The 20,365-nt window shown below is 47.4% G+C and overlaps 1 protein-coding gene across 2 annotated transcripts in view; it reads right to left on the reverse strand.

The window, feature by feature from the left end:
* The window catches only part of runx1t1 (RUNX1 partner transcriptional co-repressor 1), a 165,023-nt gene that overhangs the window by 48,060 nt on the left and 96,598 nt on the right, over positions 1–20,365 (reverse strand). For both annotated transcript variants that reach the window (XM_046325247.1, XM_046325246.1), the window contains exons 5-6: positions 11,464–11,648; positions 4,279–4,562 (exon numbers count right to left, since the gene is read on the reverse strand). In XM_046325247.1, coding sequence (XP_046181203.1) covers positions 4,279–4,562; positions 11,464–11,648 — 469 coding nt within the window. The remainder of the gene's footprint in view (positions 1–4,278; positions 4,563–11,463; positions 11,649–20,365) is intronic.

The following is a 20,365-nucleotide window of genomic DNA, read 5'->3' on the forward strand; positions in this document are numbered from 1 at the left end:
ATATTGATGACATTCTGAGCATGTGTCTCTGGTGCGCAGAGTGTTTGGTACGTAAAGGCTGAGAAATGCCTGTTCTTCCGACAGTCCGTCTCCTTCCATCAGTATCGGATTTCCACGTCAGGAGTGGAGATGGAGAGCAGCCTTGCTGCTCCCATTACTTCACTGCTAAAGGGAGCACTTGCAGAGGCACTTTTAGGCACCTGAAGGCTGTTGGCTCATCCGGATCCCTCTTTGCTGTTCATAGTGGAGGTGGACACATCCGAAGATGGGATAGGAGCAGTGCTCTCTCAGCGCTCAAGTACGACCGCTGAAGCTCCGCCCCTGTGTCTTCTTTTCGAAGAAGCTCAACTTGGCGGTGAGAAACTATGATGAGACCGGGAGCTGTTGGCTGTCGTCAAGGCTTTGAAGGCATGGAGACATTGGCTTGAGGGGGCTAAACACCCTTTTCTCATCTGGACTGACCATTGCAATCAGGAGTACATTCAGGAGGCGAGGAGATTGAATCCTCGCCAGGCAAGGTGGGACACGTTTTTCACCCGTTTTGTGTTTACCCTCTCTTACAGACCAGACTCCCATAACGTTAAGGCAGACGCACTGTCCCGGCTGTATGACACAGAGGAGCTGTCCATGGATCCCACTCCCATACTCGTGTTTGGTAGCACCAGTTGGAGCTGGACGCGGATATTTAGCGGGCGTCACGTGCTGAGCCCTCTCCCCCTGAGTGTCCCGCTGGGTGTCTGTACGTTCTGTCTGCTGTCCGCGCCCGACTGATCTATTGGGCTCACACGTCACCCTCCTCTGGTCATCCTGGGATAGGTTGGACGATGCGCTGTCTTGATGGGAGGTACTGGTGGCCCACGTGAGGGTTTATGTTTCCTCCTGCTCAGTGTGCGCCCAGAGCAAGGCTCCTAGACACCTGCCCAGAGGTACGTTTTACAACCCTTACCCATATTTACAACCCTTACCCGTATTTACAACCCTTACCCGTATTTACAACCCTTACCCGTATTTACAACCCTTACCCATATTTACAACCCTTACCCGTATTTACAACCATTTACAACCCTTACCCGTATTTACAACCCTTACCCGTATTTACAACATTTACCCGTATTTATAACCTTTACCCGTATTTACAACCTTTACCCGTATTTACAACCCTTACCCGTATTTACAACCCTTACCCGTATTTACAACCCTTACCCGTATTTACAACCCTTACTCGTATTTACAACCCTTACCTGTATTTACAACCCTTACCCTTATTTACAACCCTTACCCTTATTTACAACCCTTACCTGTATTTACAACCCTTACCCGTATTTACAACCCTTACCCGTATTTACAACCCTTACCCGTATTTACAACCCTTACCCGTATTTACAACCCTTACCCGTATTTACAACCCTTACCCTTATTTACAACCCTTACCCGTATTTACAACCCTTACCCGTATTTACAACCTTTACCCGTATTTACAACCCTTACCCGTATTTACAACCCTTACCCGTATTTACAACCTTTACCCGTATTTACAACCTTTACCCATATTTACAACCTTTACCCATATTTACAACCTTTACCCATATTTACAACCTTTACCCATATTTATAACCTTTACCCATATGTACAACCCTTACCCATATTTATAACCTTTACCCATATGTACAACCCTTACCCATATTTACAACCCTTACCCATATTTACAACCTTTACCCATATTTACAACCTTTACCCATATTTACAACCTTTACCCATATTTACAACCTTTACCCATATTTATAACCTTTACCCATTTATAACCTTTACCCGTATTTATAACCCTTACCCGTATTTATAACCCTTACCCGTATTTACAACCCTTACCCGTATTTACAACCCTTACCCGTATTTACAACCCTTACCCGTATTTACAACCTTTACCCGTATTTACAACCTTTACCCGTATTTACAACCTTTACCCATATTTACAACCTTTACCCATATTTATAACCTTTACCCATATTTATAACCTTTACCCATATTTACAACCTTTACCCATATTTACAACCCTTACCCATATTTACAACCCTTACCCATATTTACAACCTTTACCCATATTTACAACCTTTACCCATATTTACAACCTTTACCCATATTTACAACCTTTACCCATATTTACAACCTTTACCCATATTTACAACCTTTACCCATATTTACAACCTTTACCCATATTTACAACCTTTACCCATATTTACAACCTTTACCCATATTTACAACCTTTACCCATATTTATAACCTTTACCCATATTTACAACCTTTACCCATATTTATAACCTTTACCCATATTTACAACCCTTACCCATATTTACAACCCTTACCCATATTTACAACCTTTACCCATATTTACAACCTTTACCCATATTTACAACCTTTACCCATATTTACAACCTTTACCCATATTTATAACCTTTACCCATATTTATAACCTTTACCCGTATTTATAACCCTTACCCGTATTTACAACCCTTACCCGTATTTACAACCCTTACCCGTATTTACAACCCTTACCCGTATTTACAACCTTTACCCGTATTTACAACCTTTACCCGTATTTACAACCTTTACCCATATTTACAACCTTTACCCATATTTATAACCTTTACCCATATTTACAACCTTTACCCATATTTACAACCCTTACCCATATTTACAACCCTTACCCATATTTACAACCTTTACCCATATTTACAACCTTTACCCATATTTACAACCTTTACCCATATTTACAACCTTTACCCATATTTACAACCTTTACCCATATTTACAACCTTTACCCATATTTATAACCTTTACCCATATTTATAACCTTTACCCATATTTACAACCTTTACCCATATTTCTAACCTTTACCCATATTTACAACCTTTACCCATATTTATAACCTTTACCCATATTTATAACCTTTACCCGTTCCACAACGGTCGCACCTGTCGGTGGATTTTTTAACGGATCTTCCACTTTCACAGGGTTACACCACGATCCTGGTCATTGTGGATCGGTTTTCGAAGTCCTGTTGTCTCCTCCCTTTACCCGGTCTCCCTACGGCCTTACAAACTGCAGAGGCCCTGTTTACACACGTTTCCGGCACTATGGGGTGCCTGAGGATATAGTGTCTGATCGGGGTCCCCAGTTCACATCAAGGGTCTGGAAGGCGTTCATGGAACGTCTGGGGATCTCGGTTAGTCTTACCTCAGGTTTTTACCCAAAGAGTAATGGGCAGGTAGAAAGAGTTAACCAGGATGTGTGTAGGTTTCTGCGGTCTTATTGCCAGGACTGGCCGGGGGAGTGGGCAGCGTTTATGCCCTGGGCAGAGAAGGCCCAGAACTCGCTCCACCACTCCTCCACTAACCTTTCTCCCTTTCAATGTGTATTGGGGTATCAGCAGGTTCTGGCTCCTTGGCATCAGACCGAGTCAGAGACCGAGGCTCCTGCGGTGGACAATTGGTTCCGGCGCGTGGAGGAAACCTGGGAGGCAGCCCACGTCCACCTTCAGCGCACCGTACTGCGCCAGACCGTCACCGCAGTGAGGCCCCGGTGTTCGCACCAGGGGACAGGGTCTGGCTCTCGACACGAAACCTGCCCCTCCGCCTGCCCTGCCGGAAGCTGGGTCCACGGTTTGTGGGGATGTTTAAAGTCATGAGGAGAGTGAACGAGGTATGTTATACGTTACAGCTACCCACCAATTACCGTATTAACCCCTCTTTCCATATGTCTCTCCTTAGGCCGGTGGTTGCCTTCCCTGCCACCTATATACACGACTCTGACACCATATTCCCTATCTAGTGCACTACTTTTGACCAGGGCCCTATAGAACCCTATTCCATATCTGGCACAACCACCCTCCCTCCCTCCCTCCCTCCCCCTCCCTCCCTCCCCCCTCCCTCCCCTCCCTCCCTCCCTCCCTCCCTCCCTCCCTCCCCCTCCCTCCCTCCCTCCCTCCCTCCCTCATAGGCCAGACATGCTAAATGTAGAGAAGTTTTTTTTAGATCAGGGACACATGTAGCTTAATGGACACAGGTCCACTCTGGAAACATCTCCTCTCTGTATTAAAATAACCTCTCTGGTTTGTGGGTAGAAAATCTGGACCTCTTGCAGGATGGACAGCACGGTTGACCCTACGGTTGACCCTATTCCTACATTCCCTCCCCTTCTTCTATTCTTCTCAGTCCTCCACATCCTTCCTCCTTCCCTCCGTCCCCCCTTTCCCCAAATCTAACCCTCTTCTTCCATCCTTACCCAGTGGTCGTGGTCTCTCCCTGAGCTCGCGGTGGTTGTGGTTGGGGTGGCGGTAGTGTGGTGAGTCTCTGTAATGGTTTGTGATGGCCATGTCGTCCAGCCGGTAGTGCTGTGGGGGCGGGGGAGGGGGCGGCGTGGGGTGTCCATGGGCCAGGCCGTTAGGTTGGTAGGAGAGACCGTTGGAGGGGCTGAACCGTTGGCCTGCCGGGCTGATCGTACAGAGTCTCTTACTGGAGGTCTCCAGGTGCAGGGGGCCATCCCTGTCGAAGCCATTCACTTTGGTTCTGGAGGAGGAGAGGGGACAGAGACGAGGAGAGGGGGAGGGAATAGAGAGGAGGAGGAGGAGGAGGAGAGGGGACAGAGAGGAGGTGGAGGGAATAGAGAGAAGGAGAGGGAACAGAGAGGAGGAGGAGGGGGAGGGAAGAGAGGAAGTGGAGGGAATAGAGAGAAGGAGGGAGGGGAGGGGGGGGGAAGAGAGGAGGTGGAGGGAATAGAGAGGAGGAGGAGGTGAGGGGAGAGAATAGAGAGGAGGAGGAGGAGGAGGAGAGGGGGAGGGAATAGGAATAGGAGGAGGAGGAGGGAATAGAGAGAGGAGGAGGAGAGGGAACAGAGAGGAGGAGGAGGAGGGGGAGGGAAGAGAGGAAGTGGAGGGAATAGAGAGAAGGAGGAGGGGAGGGGAGAGGGAAGAGAGGAGGTGGAGGGAATAGAGAGAAGGAGGAGGTGAGGGGGGGAGAGAATAGAGAGGAGGAGGAGGAGGAGGAGAGGGGGATGAGGGAATAGAGGGAGGTGGAGGGAATAGAGAGAGAGGAGAGGGAACAGAGAGGAGGGAGGGGGAGGGAAGAGAGGAAGTGGAGGGAATAGAGAGAAGGAGGGGAACAGGAGGAGGGGGGGGGAGGAAGAGGAGGTGGAGGGAATAGAGAGAAGGAGGAGGTGAGGGGGAGAGAATAGAGAGGAGGAGGAGGAGGAGGAGGAGGGGGAGGGAATAGAGAGGAGGAGGAGGAGAGGGAATAGAGAGGAGGAGGAGGAGAGGGAATAGAGAGGAGGAGGAGGAGAGGGGGAGGGAATAGAGAGGAGGAGGAGGAAAGGGGGAGGGAATAGAGAGGGAGGAGGAGGAGAGGGAATAGAGAGGAGGAGGAGGAGGAGGGGGAGGGAATAGAGAGGAGGAGGAGGAAAGGGGGAGGAAGAGGAGGAGAAGAGGGGGAGGGGGAGGGAATAGAGAGGAGGAGGAGGAGAGACGGGGAGGGAAAAGAGAGGAGGAGGAGGAGGAGGAGGATGAGAGGGGGAAGGAACAGAGAGGAGGAGGAGGAGAGGAGGAGGGAACAGAGGAAGAGGAGGAAGAAGAGAGGGGGAGGGAATAGAGAGGAGGAGGAGAGGGGGAGGGAATAGAGAGGAGGAGGAGGAGGAGAGGGGGAGGAGGAAGAGAGGGGGAGGGAACAGAGAGGAAGAAAGACAGTGAGAAAGAGCTTTAGAAGAAGTTGTCCCAAAGGCACCCTATTCCTTACATAGTGCACTTCTTTTGACCAGAGTCCTGTGGGCCATTTGATCCCGGAGAAACAAGGCTTTAGAAGAAGGTACCCATCATTACACAGGGTGTTTACTCTGTCTACTATAGAAGGGACCCATCATGACACAGGGTCCATCATGACACAGGGTCCATCATGACACAGGGTGTTTACTCTGTCTACTATAGAAGGGACCCATCATGACACAGGGTCCATCATGACACAGGACCCATCATGACACAGGGCGTTATTGTTATTGTGTGCGTGTGTGTACGTGTGTGTACGTGTGTGTGTGTGTGTGTGTGTGTGTGTGTGTGTGTGTGTGTGTGTGTGTGTGTGTGTGTGTGTGTGTGTGTGTGTGTGTGTGTGTGTGTGTGTGTGTGTGTGTGTGTGTGTGTGTGTGTGTGTGTGTGTGTGTGTGTGTGTGTGTACGTGTACGTGTCCGTGTGTACGTGTGTGTGTGTGTGTGTATTTATTTCACCTTTATTTAACCAGGTAGGCTAGTTGAGAACAAGTTCTCATTTACAACCCTGGCCAAGATAAAGCAAAGCAGTTCGACACATACAACGACACAGAGTTACACATGGGGGGTGAAACAAACATACAGTCAATAATACAGTAGAAAAATAAGTCTATATACGATGTGAGCAAATGAGGTGAGATAAGGGAGGTAAAGGCAAAAAAAGGCCATGGTGGCAAAGTAAATACAATATAGCAAGTAAAACACTGGAATGGTAGATTTGCAGTGGAAGAATGTGCAAAGTAGAGATAAATATAATGGGGTGCAAAGAAGCAAAATAAATAAATTAAATACAGTTGGGAAAGAGGTAGTTGTCTAGGCTAAATTATAGGTGGGCTATGTACAGGTGCAGTAATCTGTGAGTGCGTATGTTATCGTGTGTGTCTATGTGTGTGTGTCTATGTGTGTGTGTCTATGTGTGTGTGTAGTGCGTATGTTATCGTGTGTGTGTCTATGTGTGTGTGTAGTGCGTATGTTATCGTGTGTGTGTGTGTCTATGTGTGTGTGTAGTGCGTATGTTATCGTGTGTGTCTATGTGTGTGTGTAGTGCGTATGTTATCGTGTGTGTGTGTGTATGTGTGTGTGTGTAGTGGGTATGTTATCGTGTGTGTGTGTCTATGTGTGTGTGTAGTGTGTGTGTGTGTGTGTAGTGGGTATGTTATCGTGTGTGTGTGTATATTGCATATGTTATCGTGTGTGTGTGTGTGTGTAGTGGGTATGTTATCGTGTGTGTGTGTGCATGTGTATCTGTGTATATGTGTGTGTATCTGTGTGTATGTGTGTGTGTGTAGTAACAGATTGTACTTCTTAATGAGGTGTTTTCATGGTCTCCTAATACTTATCCATCTCAGACCATATGCTCCACAGACACAACTTCTTCCCCACAATGCTCACTCCCCTCCCCTCCTCGCCACAATGCTCACTCCCCTACCCTCCTCCCCACAATGCTCACTCCCCTCTCCTCCTCCCCACAATGCTCACTCCCCTCCCCTCCTCCCCACAATGCTCACTCCCCTCCTCCCCACTAGCTAACTCAACGGCTGGAATATGTTTCTGAAACAGAGGATTTAACAGGTTCTCTCTCTCTCTCTCTCTCTGCCTCTCTCTCTGCCTCTCTCTCTGCCTCTCTCTCTCTCTCTCTCTCTCTCTCTCTCTCTCTCTCTCTCTGCCTCTCTCTCTGCCTCTCTCTCTCTCTCTCTGCCTCTCTCTCTGCCCCTCTCTCTCTCTCTCTGCCCCTCTCTCTCTGCCTCTCTCAATTCAATTCAAGGGCTTTATTGGCATGGGAAACATGTGTTAACATTGCCAAAGCAAGTGAGGTAGATAATATATAAAGTGAATATATAAAGTGAAATAAACAATAAAAATTAACAGTAAACATTACACATACAGAAGTCTCTCTCTCTCGGTCTCTCTCTCTCACTCTCAATTTCAATTTCTATATTATTAACAGAAGTTAAATAATAAATACAAAATAAAGCCAGCAGACACCAACCCCTACCTCACCTGTCAGGTGTTCTCCTCTAGAGCCAGCAGACACCAACCCCTACCTCACCTGTCAGGTGTTCTCCTCTAGAGCCAGGAGACATCAACACCAACCTCACCTGTCAGGTGTTCTCTTATAGAGCCAGGAGACATCAACCCCTACCTCACCTGTCAGGTGTTCTCCTCTAGAGCCAGGAGACATCAACCCCTACCTCACCTGTCAGGTGTTCTCCTCTAGAGCCTGCAGACATCAACCTTACCTGTCAGGTGTTCTCCTCTAGAGCCTGCAGACATCAACCTCACCTGTCAGGTGTTCTCCTCTAGAGCCTGCAGACACCAACCTCACCTGTCAGGTGTTCTCCTCTAGAGCCTGCAGACACCAACCTCACCTGTCAGGTGTTCTCCTCTAGAGCCTGCAGACACCAACCCCACCTGTCAGGTGTTCTCCTCTAGAGCCAGGAGACATCAACCTCACCTGTCAGGTGTTCTCCTCTAGAGCCTGCAGACATCAACCTCACCTGTCAGGTGTTCTCCTCTAGAGCCTGCAGACACCAACCCCAACCTCACCTGTCAGGTGTTCTCCTCTAGAGCCTGCAGACATCAACCCCTACCTCACCTGTCAGGTGTTCTCCTCTAGAGCCTGCAGACATCAACCCCTACCTCACCTGTCAGGTGTTCTCCTCTAGAGCCTGCAGACATCAACCTCACCTGTCAGGGATCTCCTCTAGAGCCTGCAGACATCAACCTCACCTGTCAGGTGTTCTCCTCTAGAGCCAGCAGACATCAACCTCACCTGTCAGGTGTTCTCCTCTAGAGCCTGCAGACACCAACCCCAACCTCACCTGTCAGGTGTTCTCCTCTAGAGCCTGCAGACACCAACCCCAACCTCACCTGTCAGGTTTTCTCCTCTAGAGCCTGCAGACACCAACCCCAACCTCACCTGTCAGGTGTTCTCCTCTAGAGCCTGCAGACATCAACCTCACCTGTCAGGTGTTCTCCTCTAGAGCCTGCAGACATCAACCTCACCTGTCAGGTGTTCTCCTCTAGAGCCAGCAGACATCAACCTCACCTGTCAGGTGTTCTCCTCTAGAGCCTGCAGACATCAACCTCACCTGTCAGGTGTTCTCCTCTAGAACCAGCAGACATCAACCTCACCTGTCAGGTGTTCTCCTCTAGAGCCTGCAGACATCAACCTCACCTGTCAGGTGTTCTCCTCTAGAGCCTGCAGACATCAACCTTACCTGTCAGGTGTTCTCCTCTAGAGCCTGGAGACATCAACCTCACCTGTCAGGTGTTCTCCTCTAGAGCCTGCAGACATCAACCTCACCTGTCAGGTTTTCTCCTCTAGAGCCTGCAGACACCAACCCCAACCTCACCTGTCATGTGTTCTCCTCTAGAGCCTGCAGACATCAACCTCACCTGTCAGGTGTTCTCCTCTAGAGCCTGCAGACATCAACCTTACCTGTCAGGTGTTCTCCTCTAGAGCCTGCAGACACCAACCTCACCTGTCAGGTGTTATCCTCTAGAGCCAGGAGACATCAACATGAACCTCACCTGTCAGGTGTTATCCTCTAGAGCCAGCAGACATCAACCCCTACCTCACCTGTCAGGTGTTCTCCTCCAGAGCCAACAGACATCAACCCCTACCTCACCTGTCAGGTGTTCTCCTCTAGAGCCAGCAGACACCAACCTAACCTGTCAGGTGTTCTCCTCTAGAGCCAGCAGACACCAACCCCTACCTCACCTGTCAGGTGTTCTCCTCCAGAGCCAGCAGACATCAACCACCACCTCACTTGTCAGGTGTTCTCCTCTAGAGCCAGCAGACACCAACCTCACCTGTCAGGTGTTCTCCTCTAGAGCCAGCAGACACCAACCCCTACCTCACCTGTCAGGTGTTCTCCTCCAGAGCCAGCAGACACCAACCCCAACCTCACCTGTCAGGTGTTCTCCTCTAGAGCCTGCAGACACCAACCCCAACCTCACCTGTCAGGTGTTCTCCTCTAGAGCCAGCAGACACCAACCCCAACCTCACCTGTCAGGTGTTATCCTCTAGAGCCAGGAGACATCAACACCAACCTCACCTGTCAGGTGTTCTCCTCTAGAGCCAGCAGACACCAACCCCTACCTCACCTGTCAGGTGTTCTCCTCTAGAGCCTGCAGACATCAACCTTACGTGTCAGGTGTTATCCTCTAGAGCCAGGAGACATCAACACCAACCTCACCTGTCAGGTGTTCTCCTCTAGAGCCAGCAGACACCAACCTCACCTGTCAGGTGTTCTCCTCTAGTGCCAGCAGACATCAACACCAACCTCACCTGTCAGGTGTTCTCCTCTAGAGCCAGCAGACACCAACCTCACCTGTCAGGTGTTCTCCTCTAGAGCCAGCAGACATCAACCTCACCTGTCAGGTGTTCTCCTCTAGAGCCTGCAGACATCAACCTTACCTGTCAGGTGTTCTCCTCTAGAGCCTGCAGACACCAACCTCACCTGTCAGGTGTTCTCCTCTAGAGCCAGCAGACATCAACCCCACCTGTCAGGTGTTATCCTCTAGAGCCAGCAGACATCAACCTCACCTGTCAGGTGTTCTCCTCTAGAGCCTGCAGACATCAACCTTACCTGTCAGGTGTTCTCTTCTAGAGCCAGCAGACATCAACCCCTAACTCACCTGTCAGGTGTTCTCCTCTAGAGCCTGCAGACATCAACATCTACCTCACCTGTCAGGTGTTCTCCTCTAGTGCCAGCAGACATCAACACCATCTCACCTATCAGGTGTTCTCCTCTAGAGCCAGCAGACACCAACCTCACCTGTCAGGTGTTATCCTCTAGAGCCAGGAGACATCAACATGAACCTCACCTGTCAGGTGTTATCCTCTAGAGCCAGCAGACATCAACCCCTACCTCACCTGTCAGGTGTTCTCCTCCAGAGCCAACAGACATCAACCCCTACCTCACCTGTCAGGTGTTCTCCTCTAGAGCCAGCAGACACCAACCTCACCTGTCAGGTGTTCTCCTCTAGAGCCAGCAGACACCAACCCCTACCTCACCTGTCAGGTGTTCTCCTCCAGAGCCAGCAGACATCAACCCCTACCTCACCTGTCAGGTGTTCTCCTCTAGAGCCAGCAGACACCAACCTCACCTGTCAGGTGTTCTCCTCTAGAGCCAGCAGACACCAACCCCTACCTCACCTGTCAGGTGTTCTCCTCCAGAGCCAGCAGACATCAACCCCTACCTCACCTGTCAGGTGTTCTCCTCTAGAGCCAGCAGACACCAACCTCACCTGTCAGGTGTTCTCCTCTAGAGCCAGCAGACACCAACCTCACCTGTCAGGTGTTCTCCTCTAGAGCCAGCAGACACCAACCTCACCTGTCAGGTGTTCTCCTCTAGAGCCAGCAGACACCAACCTCACCTGTCAGGTGTTCTCCTCTAGAGCCAGCAGACACCAACCCCTACCTCACCTGTCAGGTGTTCTCCTCCAGAGCCAGCAGACATCAACCCCTACCTCACCTGTCAGGTGTTCTCCTCTAGAGCCAGCAGACACCAACCTCACCTGTCAGGTGTTCTCCTCTAGAGCCAGCAGACACCAACCTCACCTGTCAGGTGTTCTCCTCTAGAGCCAGCAGACACCAACCTCACCTGTCAGGTGTTCTCCTCTAGAGCCAGCAGACATCAACCCCTACCTCACCTGTCAGGTGTTCTCCTCTTGCCGTTGTCGTTGATGTCTAGGAGTAGTTCTGAGGAGTCGACGGGGGAGGTGGTGGGGGAGGTGTCCAGGAGGAGCTGTTCGTGTTGTGCCAGGTACTGAGCTGGGTTCTGCTTGGCCAGACGGGCACAGTGCAGCAGTTCCCGCTGTAGGAGTGGCAGGTTGGCCTGTAGAGGGGAGACAGTGGTCAAGATCTGGATCTGCTGGGGACTGACAGACAGTACACGACACTGTATATTACCATCTGACATAGCACACAATGCAGTACCACATCATGAAATAGTGGTCCAAATCTGGACTGAGTTCTGTCTCTCAAACAGTAACACACGTCATCAAGGCAAAGGGCTTTTTGAAGAATTTCAAATATAAAAGACATTTGAATTTGTTTAACATTTTTTTGGTAACTATATGTGTTATTTCATAGTTTCATAGTTTTGATGTCTTCACTATTATTCTACAATGTAGAAAATAGTACAAATACAAAAACAACTTGAATGAGTCGGTGTGGTAAATGGACCAGTAGTGTACATGAAGACATAACCATAACAACAGCGTACACCTCACCTGAGGAGAACTAACACATACCATAACAACAGCGTCACCCTCACCTGAGGAGAACTAACACATACCATAACAACACATACCATAACAGCGTACACCTCACCTGAGGAGAACTAACACATACCATAACAACAGCGTACACCTCACCTGAGGAGAACTAACACATACCATAACAACAGCGTACACCTCACCTGAGGAGAACTAACACATACCATAACAACAGCGTACACCTCACCTCACCTGAGGAGAACTAACACATACCATAACAACAGCGTACACCTCACCTCACCTGAGGAGAACTAACACATACCATAACAACAGCGTACACCTCACCTGAGGAGAACTAACACATACCATAACAACAGCGTACACCTCACCTGAGGAGAACTAACACATACCATAACAACAGCGTACACCTCACCTCACCTGAGGAGAACTAACACATACCATAACAACAGCGTACACCTCACCTCACCTGAGGAGAACTAACACATACCATAACAACAGCGTACACCTCACCTCACCTGAGGAGAACTAACACATACCATAACAACAGCGTACACCTCACCTCACCTGAGGAGAACTAACACATACCATAACAACAGCGTACACCTCACCTCACCTGAGGAGAACTAACACATACCATAACAACAGCGTACACCTCACCTCACCTGAGGAGAACTAACACATACTATGCTCTGGTACCGTAATATGACATGCTATTATCCTCGGGGACTTGGCTGTACTTTGTGAGGCATTTACATTTGAGTAAATTAGCAGACGTTCTTATCCAGAGAGACTTATCTAGAGAGACTTTTCTATAGAGACTTATGCAGAGAGACTTATCTAGAGAGACTTATCCAGAGAGACTTATCCAGAGAGACTTATTTACATTTACATTTAAGTCATTTAGCAGACACTTATCTAGAGAGACTTATCCAGAGATACTTATCCAGAGAGACTTATCCAGAGAGACTTATCTAGAGAGACTTTTCTATAGAGACTTATCCAGAGAGACTTATTTACATTTACATTTAAGTCATTTAGCAGACACTTATCTAGAGAGACTTTTCTATAGAGACTTATGCAGAGAGACTTATCCAGAGAGACTTATCCAGAGACTTATCTAGAGAGACGTATCCAGAGAGACTTATGCAGAGAGACTTATCCAGAGACTTATCTAGAGAGACTTATCCAGAGAGACTTATGCAGAGAGACTTATGCAGAGACTTATCCAGAGAGACTTATGCAGAGACTTATCCAGAGAGACTTATCTAGAGAGACTTATCCAGAGAGACTTATGCAGAGAGACTTATCCAGAGAGACTTATCCAGAGAGACTTATGCAGAGAGACTTATGCAGAGAGACTTATCCAGAGACTTATCCAGAGAGACTTATCCAGAGAGACTTATCCAGAGAGACTTATCCAGAGAGACTTATCCAGAGACTTATCCAGAGAGACTTATCCAGAGAGACTTATCCAGAGACTTATCCAGAGACTTATCTATAGAGACTTATCCGGAGAGACTTATCTAGAGAGACTTATCCAGAGAGACTTACCTATAGAGACTTATCCAGAGAGACTTATCTATAGAGACTTATCCAGAGAGACTTATCTAGAGAGACTTATCCAGAGAGACTTACCTATAGAGACTTATCCAGAGACTTATCCAGAGACTTATCTATAGAGACTTATCCAGAGACTTATCCAGAGACTTATCCAGAGAGACTTATCTAGAGAGACTTATCCAGAGAGACTTATCTAGAGAGATGTATCCAGAGAGACTTGTCCAGGGACTTATCTATAGAGACTTATCCAGAGACTTATCTAGAGAGACTTATCCAGAGAGACTTATCCAGAGACTCATCTAGAGAGACTTATGCAGAGACTTATCTAGAGAGACTTATGCAGAGACTTATCTATAGAGACAGAGACTTATCCAGAGACTTATCTATAGAGACTTATCCAGAGACTTATCCAGAGAGACTTATCTATAGAGACGTATCCAGAGACTTATCCAGAGACTTATCCAGAGACGTATCCAGTGAGACTTATCTAGAGAGACTTATGCAGAGACTTATCTATAGAGACTTATCCAGAGACTTATCTATAGAGACTTATCCAGAGACTTATCTATAGAGACTTATCCAGAGACTTATCTATAGAGACGTATCCAGTGAGACTTATCTCGAGAGACTTATCCAGAGAGTGCTTTTTTCTTCAGCTAGGTGAGACAACCACAAATCACAGACATAGTATGTACAGTATGTAAACATTCTTAAAGTGGCATTATTAAAGTGACTAGTGTTCAATTTATTAAAGTGGCCAATGATATCAAATGTATGTTGGCAGCCACCTCTCTGTGATAGTGATGGCTGTTTAACAATCTGATGGCCTTGAGATAGAAGCTGTTTTCAATCTCTCGGTCCCAATTCTGATACAGGTGATACTGCACCTGTACTGACCTCGCCTTCTGGATGATAGCAGGCTGAACAGGCAGTGGCTTGGGTGGTTGTTGTCCTTGATGATCTTTTTGGCCTTCCTGTGACATCGGGCAGGGTAGGTGTCCTGGAGGGCAGATAGTTTTGCCCCCGGTGATGCGTTCTGCAGACCTCACTACCCTCTGGAGAGCCTTACGGTTGAGGGCGGAGCAGTTGCCGCACCAGGCGGTGATACAGCCCGCCAGGATGATCTCAATTGTGCACCCGTAAAAGTTAGTGAGGGTTTTAGGTGACAAGCCAAATTTTTCAGCCTCCTGAGGTTGAAGAGGCGCTGTTGCACCTTCTTCACCACACTGTCTGTGTGCATGGACCATTTCAGATTGTCAGTGATGTGTACAACTTGGAACTTAGAAATATCCACCTTCTCCACTCCTGTCCATTCGATGTGGATGGGGGGGTGTTCCCTCTGCTGTTTCCTGAAGTCCACGATCACCTCTTTTGTTTTACTGACGTTGAGTGTGAGGTTATTTTCTTGACACCACACTCCGAGGGCCCTCACCTCCTCCCTGTAGGCCGTCTCGTCGTTGTTGCTAATCAAGCCTACCACTGTAGTGTCATCTGCAAACTTTATGATTGAGTTGGAGGTGTGCGTGGCCACGCAGTCATGGGTGAAGGGAGTACAGGAGAGGGCTGAGAACCCTCTGTGGGGCCCCAGTGTTGAGGATCAGGGAGGTGTTGTTTCCTACCCTCACAACCTGGGGGTGGCCCGTCAGGAAGTCCAGAACCCAGTTGCACAGGGCGGGGTTGAGACCCAGGGCCTCGAGCTGAATGATGAGTTTGGAGGGTACAATGTTGTTGAATGCTGAGCTGTAGTCAATAACAGCATTCTTACATAGGTATTCCTCTTGTCCAGATGGGTTAGGGCAGTGTACAGTGGGATGGTGATTGCATCGTCTGTGGACCTATTTGGGCGGTAAGCAAATTGGAGTGGGTCTAGGGTGTCAGGTAGGGTGGAGGTGATATGGTCCTTGACTAGTCTCTCAAAGCTCTTCATGATGACGGAAGGGAGTGCTACGGGGCGGTAGTCGTTTAGCTCAGTTACCTTAGCTTTCTTGGGAACAGGAACAATGGTGGCCCTCTTGAAGCATGTGGGAACAGCAGACTGGGATAGGGAGCGATTAAATATGTCTGTAAACACACCAGAGAGCTGCTCTGAGGATGCGGCTGGGGATGCCGTCTGGGCCGGCAGCCTTGCGAGGGTTAACGCGTTCAAATGTTTTCCTCACGTTGGCTGCAGTGAACGAGTGTCCTATTCCCTACATAGTGTATTGTTCTCAAACTGTTTAATTTGAGCTGCGACGTCGCTGGGTTTTGTTGAATTGCAACTCCACTTTCTCTCTATACTGACACTTTGCTTGGTTTATTGCCTTACGGAGGAAATAACTACACTGTTTGTAATGGCCGCTTGCGGTTGGGGGGGGGATATACACGGCTGTGACGATAACCGAGGAGAGTTCTCTTGGTAGATAATACGTCGGCATTTGATTGTGAAGGATTTTAGGTCAGGTGAACAAAAGCACTTGAGTTCATGTATGTTGTTACAATTATACCATGAGTCGTTAATCATGAAACATACACCCCCGCCCTTCTTCTTACCAGAGAGATGTTTGTTCCTGTCTGCGCAATGCACTGGAAATCCCGTTGGCTGTACGTACTTCGACAGCATGTCCTCAGCTAGCCATGTTTCCGTGAAACAGAGTATGTTACAATCCCGGATATCTCTTTGGAAAGCAACTCTTGCCCTGATTTCATCGACTTTGTTAACTAGGGACTGGACATTAGCGAGTAATATACTCTGAAGCGGTGGGTGGTGTGCCCACATCCGAAGCCTCACTAGAAAACCGTTCTGGCACCCTCTCCTCTGACGGCGTTGTTTTCGGTTGGCCTCTGGAATCAGTTCAAATGCCCTGGGAGGCGCAGACAATGGATCTGCTTTGGGAAAGTCGTATTCCTGGTCGTAGTGCTGGTTGTGCTGGTAAGTTGACCTCTCTCTGATATGCAATAGTTCTTCCCGGCTGTATGTCACAACACTTAAGGTTTTCTGGGCTCCAATACATAAAAAAAACGAAATACTGCACAGTTTCCTAAGGACTTGAAGCGAAGCTGCCATCTCTATCGGCATCATCTTGATCTTGGCTGCGAAAAGAGGTTTTGTTCTGGAGGGGCTGTTTGGGGGGGTGGGGGTTGCTGAGCAGCATCTCATACAAGGGCAATAAAGGTCTAGTTCACTGTTTTTGTGGGCACCCCTACATTCCGCGACATTATCCTCTGTCCTCCGCGACATTATCGTCTGTCCTCCATGGCATTATCCTCCGTTGTCCTCGGCATTATCATCTGTCCTCCGTGGCATTATCATCTGTCCTCCGTGGCATTATCATCTGTCCTCCGTGGCATTATCTTCTGTCATCCGTGGCATTATCATCTGTCCTCCGTGGCATTATCTTCTGTTGTCCTCGGCATTATCATCTGTCCTCTGTGGTTTGGATGTTCTTTGTGTGAAATGGTCATTGTTGTTTTTTACCGCAAATAAATACAACACATAACAGCCACATCATCTGAAGCTAAAAAGGAACTAGCCACCATCCTCAGGGACTTAGCTGTGTATTCCTGTGACGCGGTAGGTTTTCTGTCCCTCAAAGACACAACAATAACTTCACATCATCTGAAGAGCAGTACCAAACCATTATCCTCTGTGACATTCTAGGCTTTAGCTTATCCATTAGCAGCTCTACTGTCAGGGCGTTTGTTCCACTCCAGAGGTTTACACTGTGGGAGCCTAAAAGGACTCGAATACTGATTATATCATGTCCAAAGTGATCTATTTCCTGTGAACCATAATGCATTAGTCCTCCCAGAGATTCCTCTGATTCCCGAGGAACAACAAACCACAGGTAGTGTCCCAAATGGCACCTTATTCCCTATGTAGTGCACTACTTTAGACCAGGACTGGAACCCTATTCCCTCTATAGTGCATTAAATATCAGAAGTAGTGCAGTATAGATATGGAATAGGCTACCATTTGGGATGTACACAGAGAGGCAGAGTGCCCACTACATGTCACCATCAAAGGGCTAGTTTAGACATAGAAATAGCTGGTGTTTATGATCACTCTGTCCTGATAATGAGAGACGGAGACAGGTGGCTGGGAGTCATACAGGTGTACATGTGACCACCAGATGGAGTGTTTTTTAAAGACCGATGAAAAGGTTTGTGTTGTTCTTATTATTCAGAGTGAGAGCTATTTCTGCCCTGTACACTTTTAGAAAAAAATCTGTTATCTAGAACCGAAATAGGGTTCTATAGGGCTCTGGTCTATAGTAGTGCACTATATAGGGAATAGGGCTCCATAGGGCTCTGGTCTAAAGTAGTGCACTATATAGGGAATAGGGCCCTGGTCTAAAGTAGTGCACTATATAGGGAATAGGGCTCCATAGGGCTCTGGTCTAAAGTAGTGCACTATATAGGGAATAGGGCTCTGGTCTAAAGTAGTGCACTATATAGGGAATAGGGTTCTATAGGGCTCTGGTCTAAAGTAGTGCACTATATAGGGAATAGGGTTCTATAGGGCTCTGGTCTAAAGTAGTGCACTATATGGGGAATAGGGTTTTATAGGGCTCTGGTCTAAAGTAGTGCACTATATGGGGAATAGGGTTCTATAGGGCTCTGGTCTAAAGTAGTGCACTATATAGGGAATAGGGTTCTATAGGGCTCTGGTCTAAAGTAGTGCACTATATGGGGAATAGGGTTTTATAGGGCTCTGGTCTAAAGTAGTGCACTATATATATATTTATATATATATATTTTTTTAACCAGGTAGGCTAGTTGAGAACAAGTTCTCATTTACAACTGCGACCTGGCCAAGATAAAGCAAAGCAGTGTGAGCAGACAACACAGAGTTACACATGGAGTAAACAATTAACAAGTCAATAACACAGTAGAAAAAAAGGGGAGTCTATATACAGTGTGTGCAAAAGGCATGAGGAGGTAGGCGGATAATTACAATTTTGCAGATTAACACTGGAGTGATAAATGAACAGATGGTCATGTACAGGTAGAGATATTGTCACGCCCTGGTCGAAGTATTTTGTGTTTATATTTATGTATTGGGTCAGGCCAGGGTGTGGCATGGGGTTTTTGTATTGTGGTGTGTTTTGTCTTGGGGTTTTGGTGTTGGTATTGGGATTGTAGCTAGTGGGGTTATCTAGCAAAGTCTATGGCTGTCTGGAGTGTTTCTCAATCAGGTGTTTATCGTTGTCTCTGATTGGGAACCATATTTAGGCAGCCATATTCTTTGGTTGTGTTGTGGGTGATTGTCCTGAGTGTCTTGATGTCCTTGTGCTGTGTTAGTTGACACAAGTTTAGGCTGTTTTCGTTTTTTGTTACGTTTATTGTTTTGTTGAGTTTTGTATTGATTCGTGTTACTTTTGTTTGATTAAACATGGATCGCAATCTACACGCTGCATTTTGGTCCGACTCTCCTTCACCATTAGAAAACCGTTACAGATATTGGTGTGCAAAAGAGCAGAAAAGTAAATAAATAAAAACAGTATGGGGATGAGGTAGGTAAAAATGGGTGGGCTATTTACCAATAGACTATGTACAGCGGCAGCGATCGGTTAGCTGCTCAGATAGCAGATGTTTGAAGTTGGTGAGGGAGATAAAAGTCTTCAGCGATTTTTGCAATTCGTTCCAGTCACAGGCAGCAGAGAACTGGAACAAAAGGCGGCCAAATGAGGTGTTGGCTTTAGGGATGATCAGTGAGATACACCTGCTGGAGCGCGTGCTACGGGTGGGTGTTGCCATCGTGACCAGTGAACTGAGATATAGGGAATAGGGTTCTATGGACCCTGGTCTGTAGTAGTGCACTATATAGGGAAAATGGTATAATTTGGGACACATCCAACGACAGCAGAGATGTCATGATGATACAAGCCAATTAATCTCCAAACTTTCTACATCAACCAGGGTGGTATTTATCGCTGCATACTGTAGCAATGGGAATCACCTGTCTATATCAACCAGGATGGTATTTATCACTGCATACTGTAGCAATGGGAATCACCTGTCTACATCAACCAGGGTGGTATTTATCACTGCATACTGTAGCAATGGGAATCACCTGTCTACATCAACCAGGGTGGTATTTATCACTGTATACTGTAGCAATGGGAATCACCTGTCTACATCAACCAGGGTGGTATTTATCACTGCATACTGTAGCAATGGGAATCACCTGTCTATATCAACCAGTGTGGTATTTATCACTAAATACTGTAGCAATGGGAATCACCTGTCTACATCAACCAGGGTGGTATTTATCACTGCATACTGTAGCAATGGGAATCACCTGTATTTATCACTGTATTTATTAATGCATTTATTAATGTATTTATTAATGTATTTATTAATACATCTTGTAGCCTAATAGGTATCCTAGCGTTTCTGTTTCTGAGTGGTCTGAAAGCACTCTGTGGATCTGGTATGTTTACTGTCCATGTTGAACACTGAGGTCTGTGGATCTGGTATGTTTACTGTCCATGTTGAACACTGAGGTCTGTGGATCTGGTATGTTTACTGTCCATGTTGAACACTGAGGTCTGTGGATCTGGTATGTTTACTGTCCATGTTGAACACTGAGGTCTGTGGATCTGGTATGTTTACTGTCCATGTTGAACACTGAGGTCTGTGGATCTGGTATGTTGTTTTACTCCTCTCTCTATCCCCCTGCCGTCTCTACGTCGTGACATTAGCCTGAAGAAAACCCCCAGCCATCCTAATGCAGATTGTTGCAGCTGTGCTCAGGTCTCTTCAGTCTCTAGCA

The sequence above is a fragment of the Oncorhynchus gorbuscha genome, linkage group LG24, assembly GCF_021184085.1.
Source record: "Oncorhynchus gorbuscha isolate QuinsamMale2020 ecotype Even-year linkage group LG24, OgorEven_v1.0, whole genome shotgun sequence".
NCBI lineage: Eukaryota > Metazoa > Chordata > Actinopteri > Salmoniformes > Salmonidae > Oncorhynchus > Oncorhynchus gorbuscha.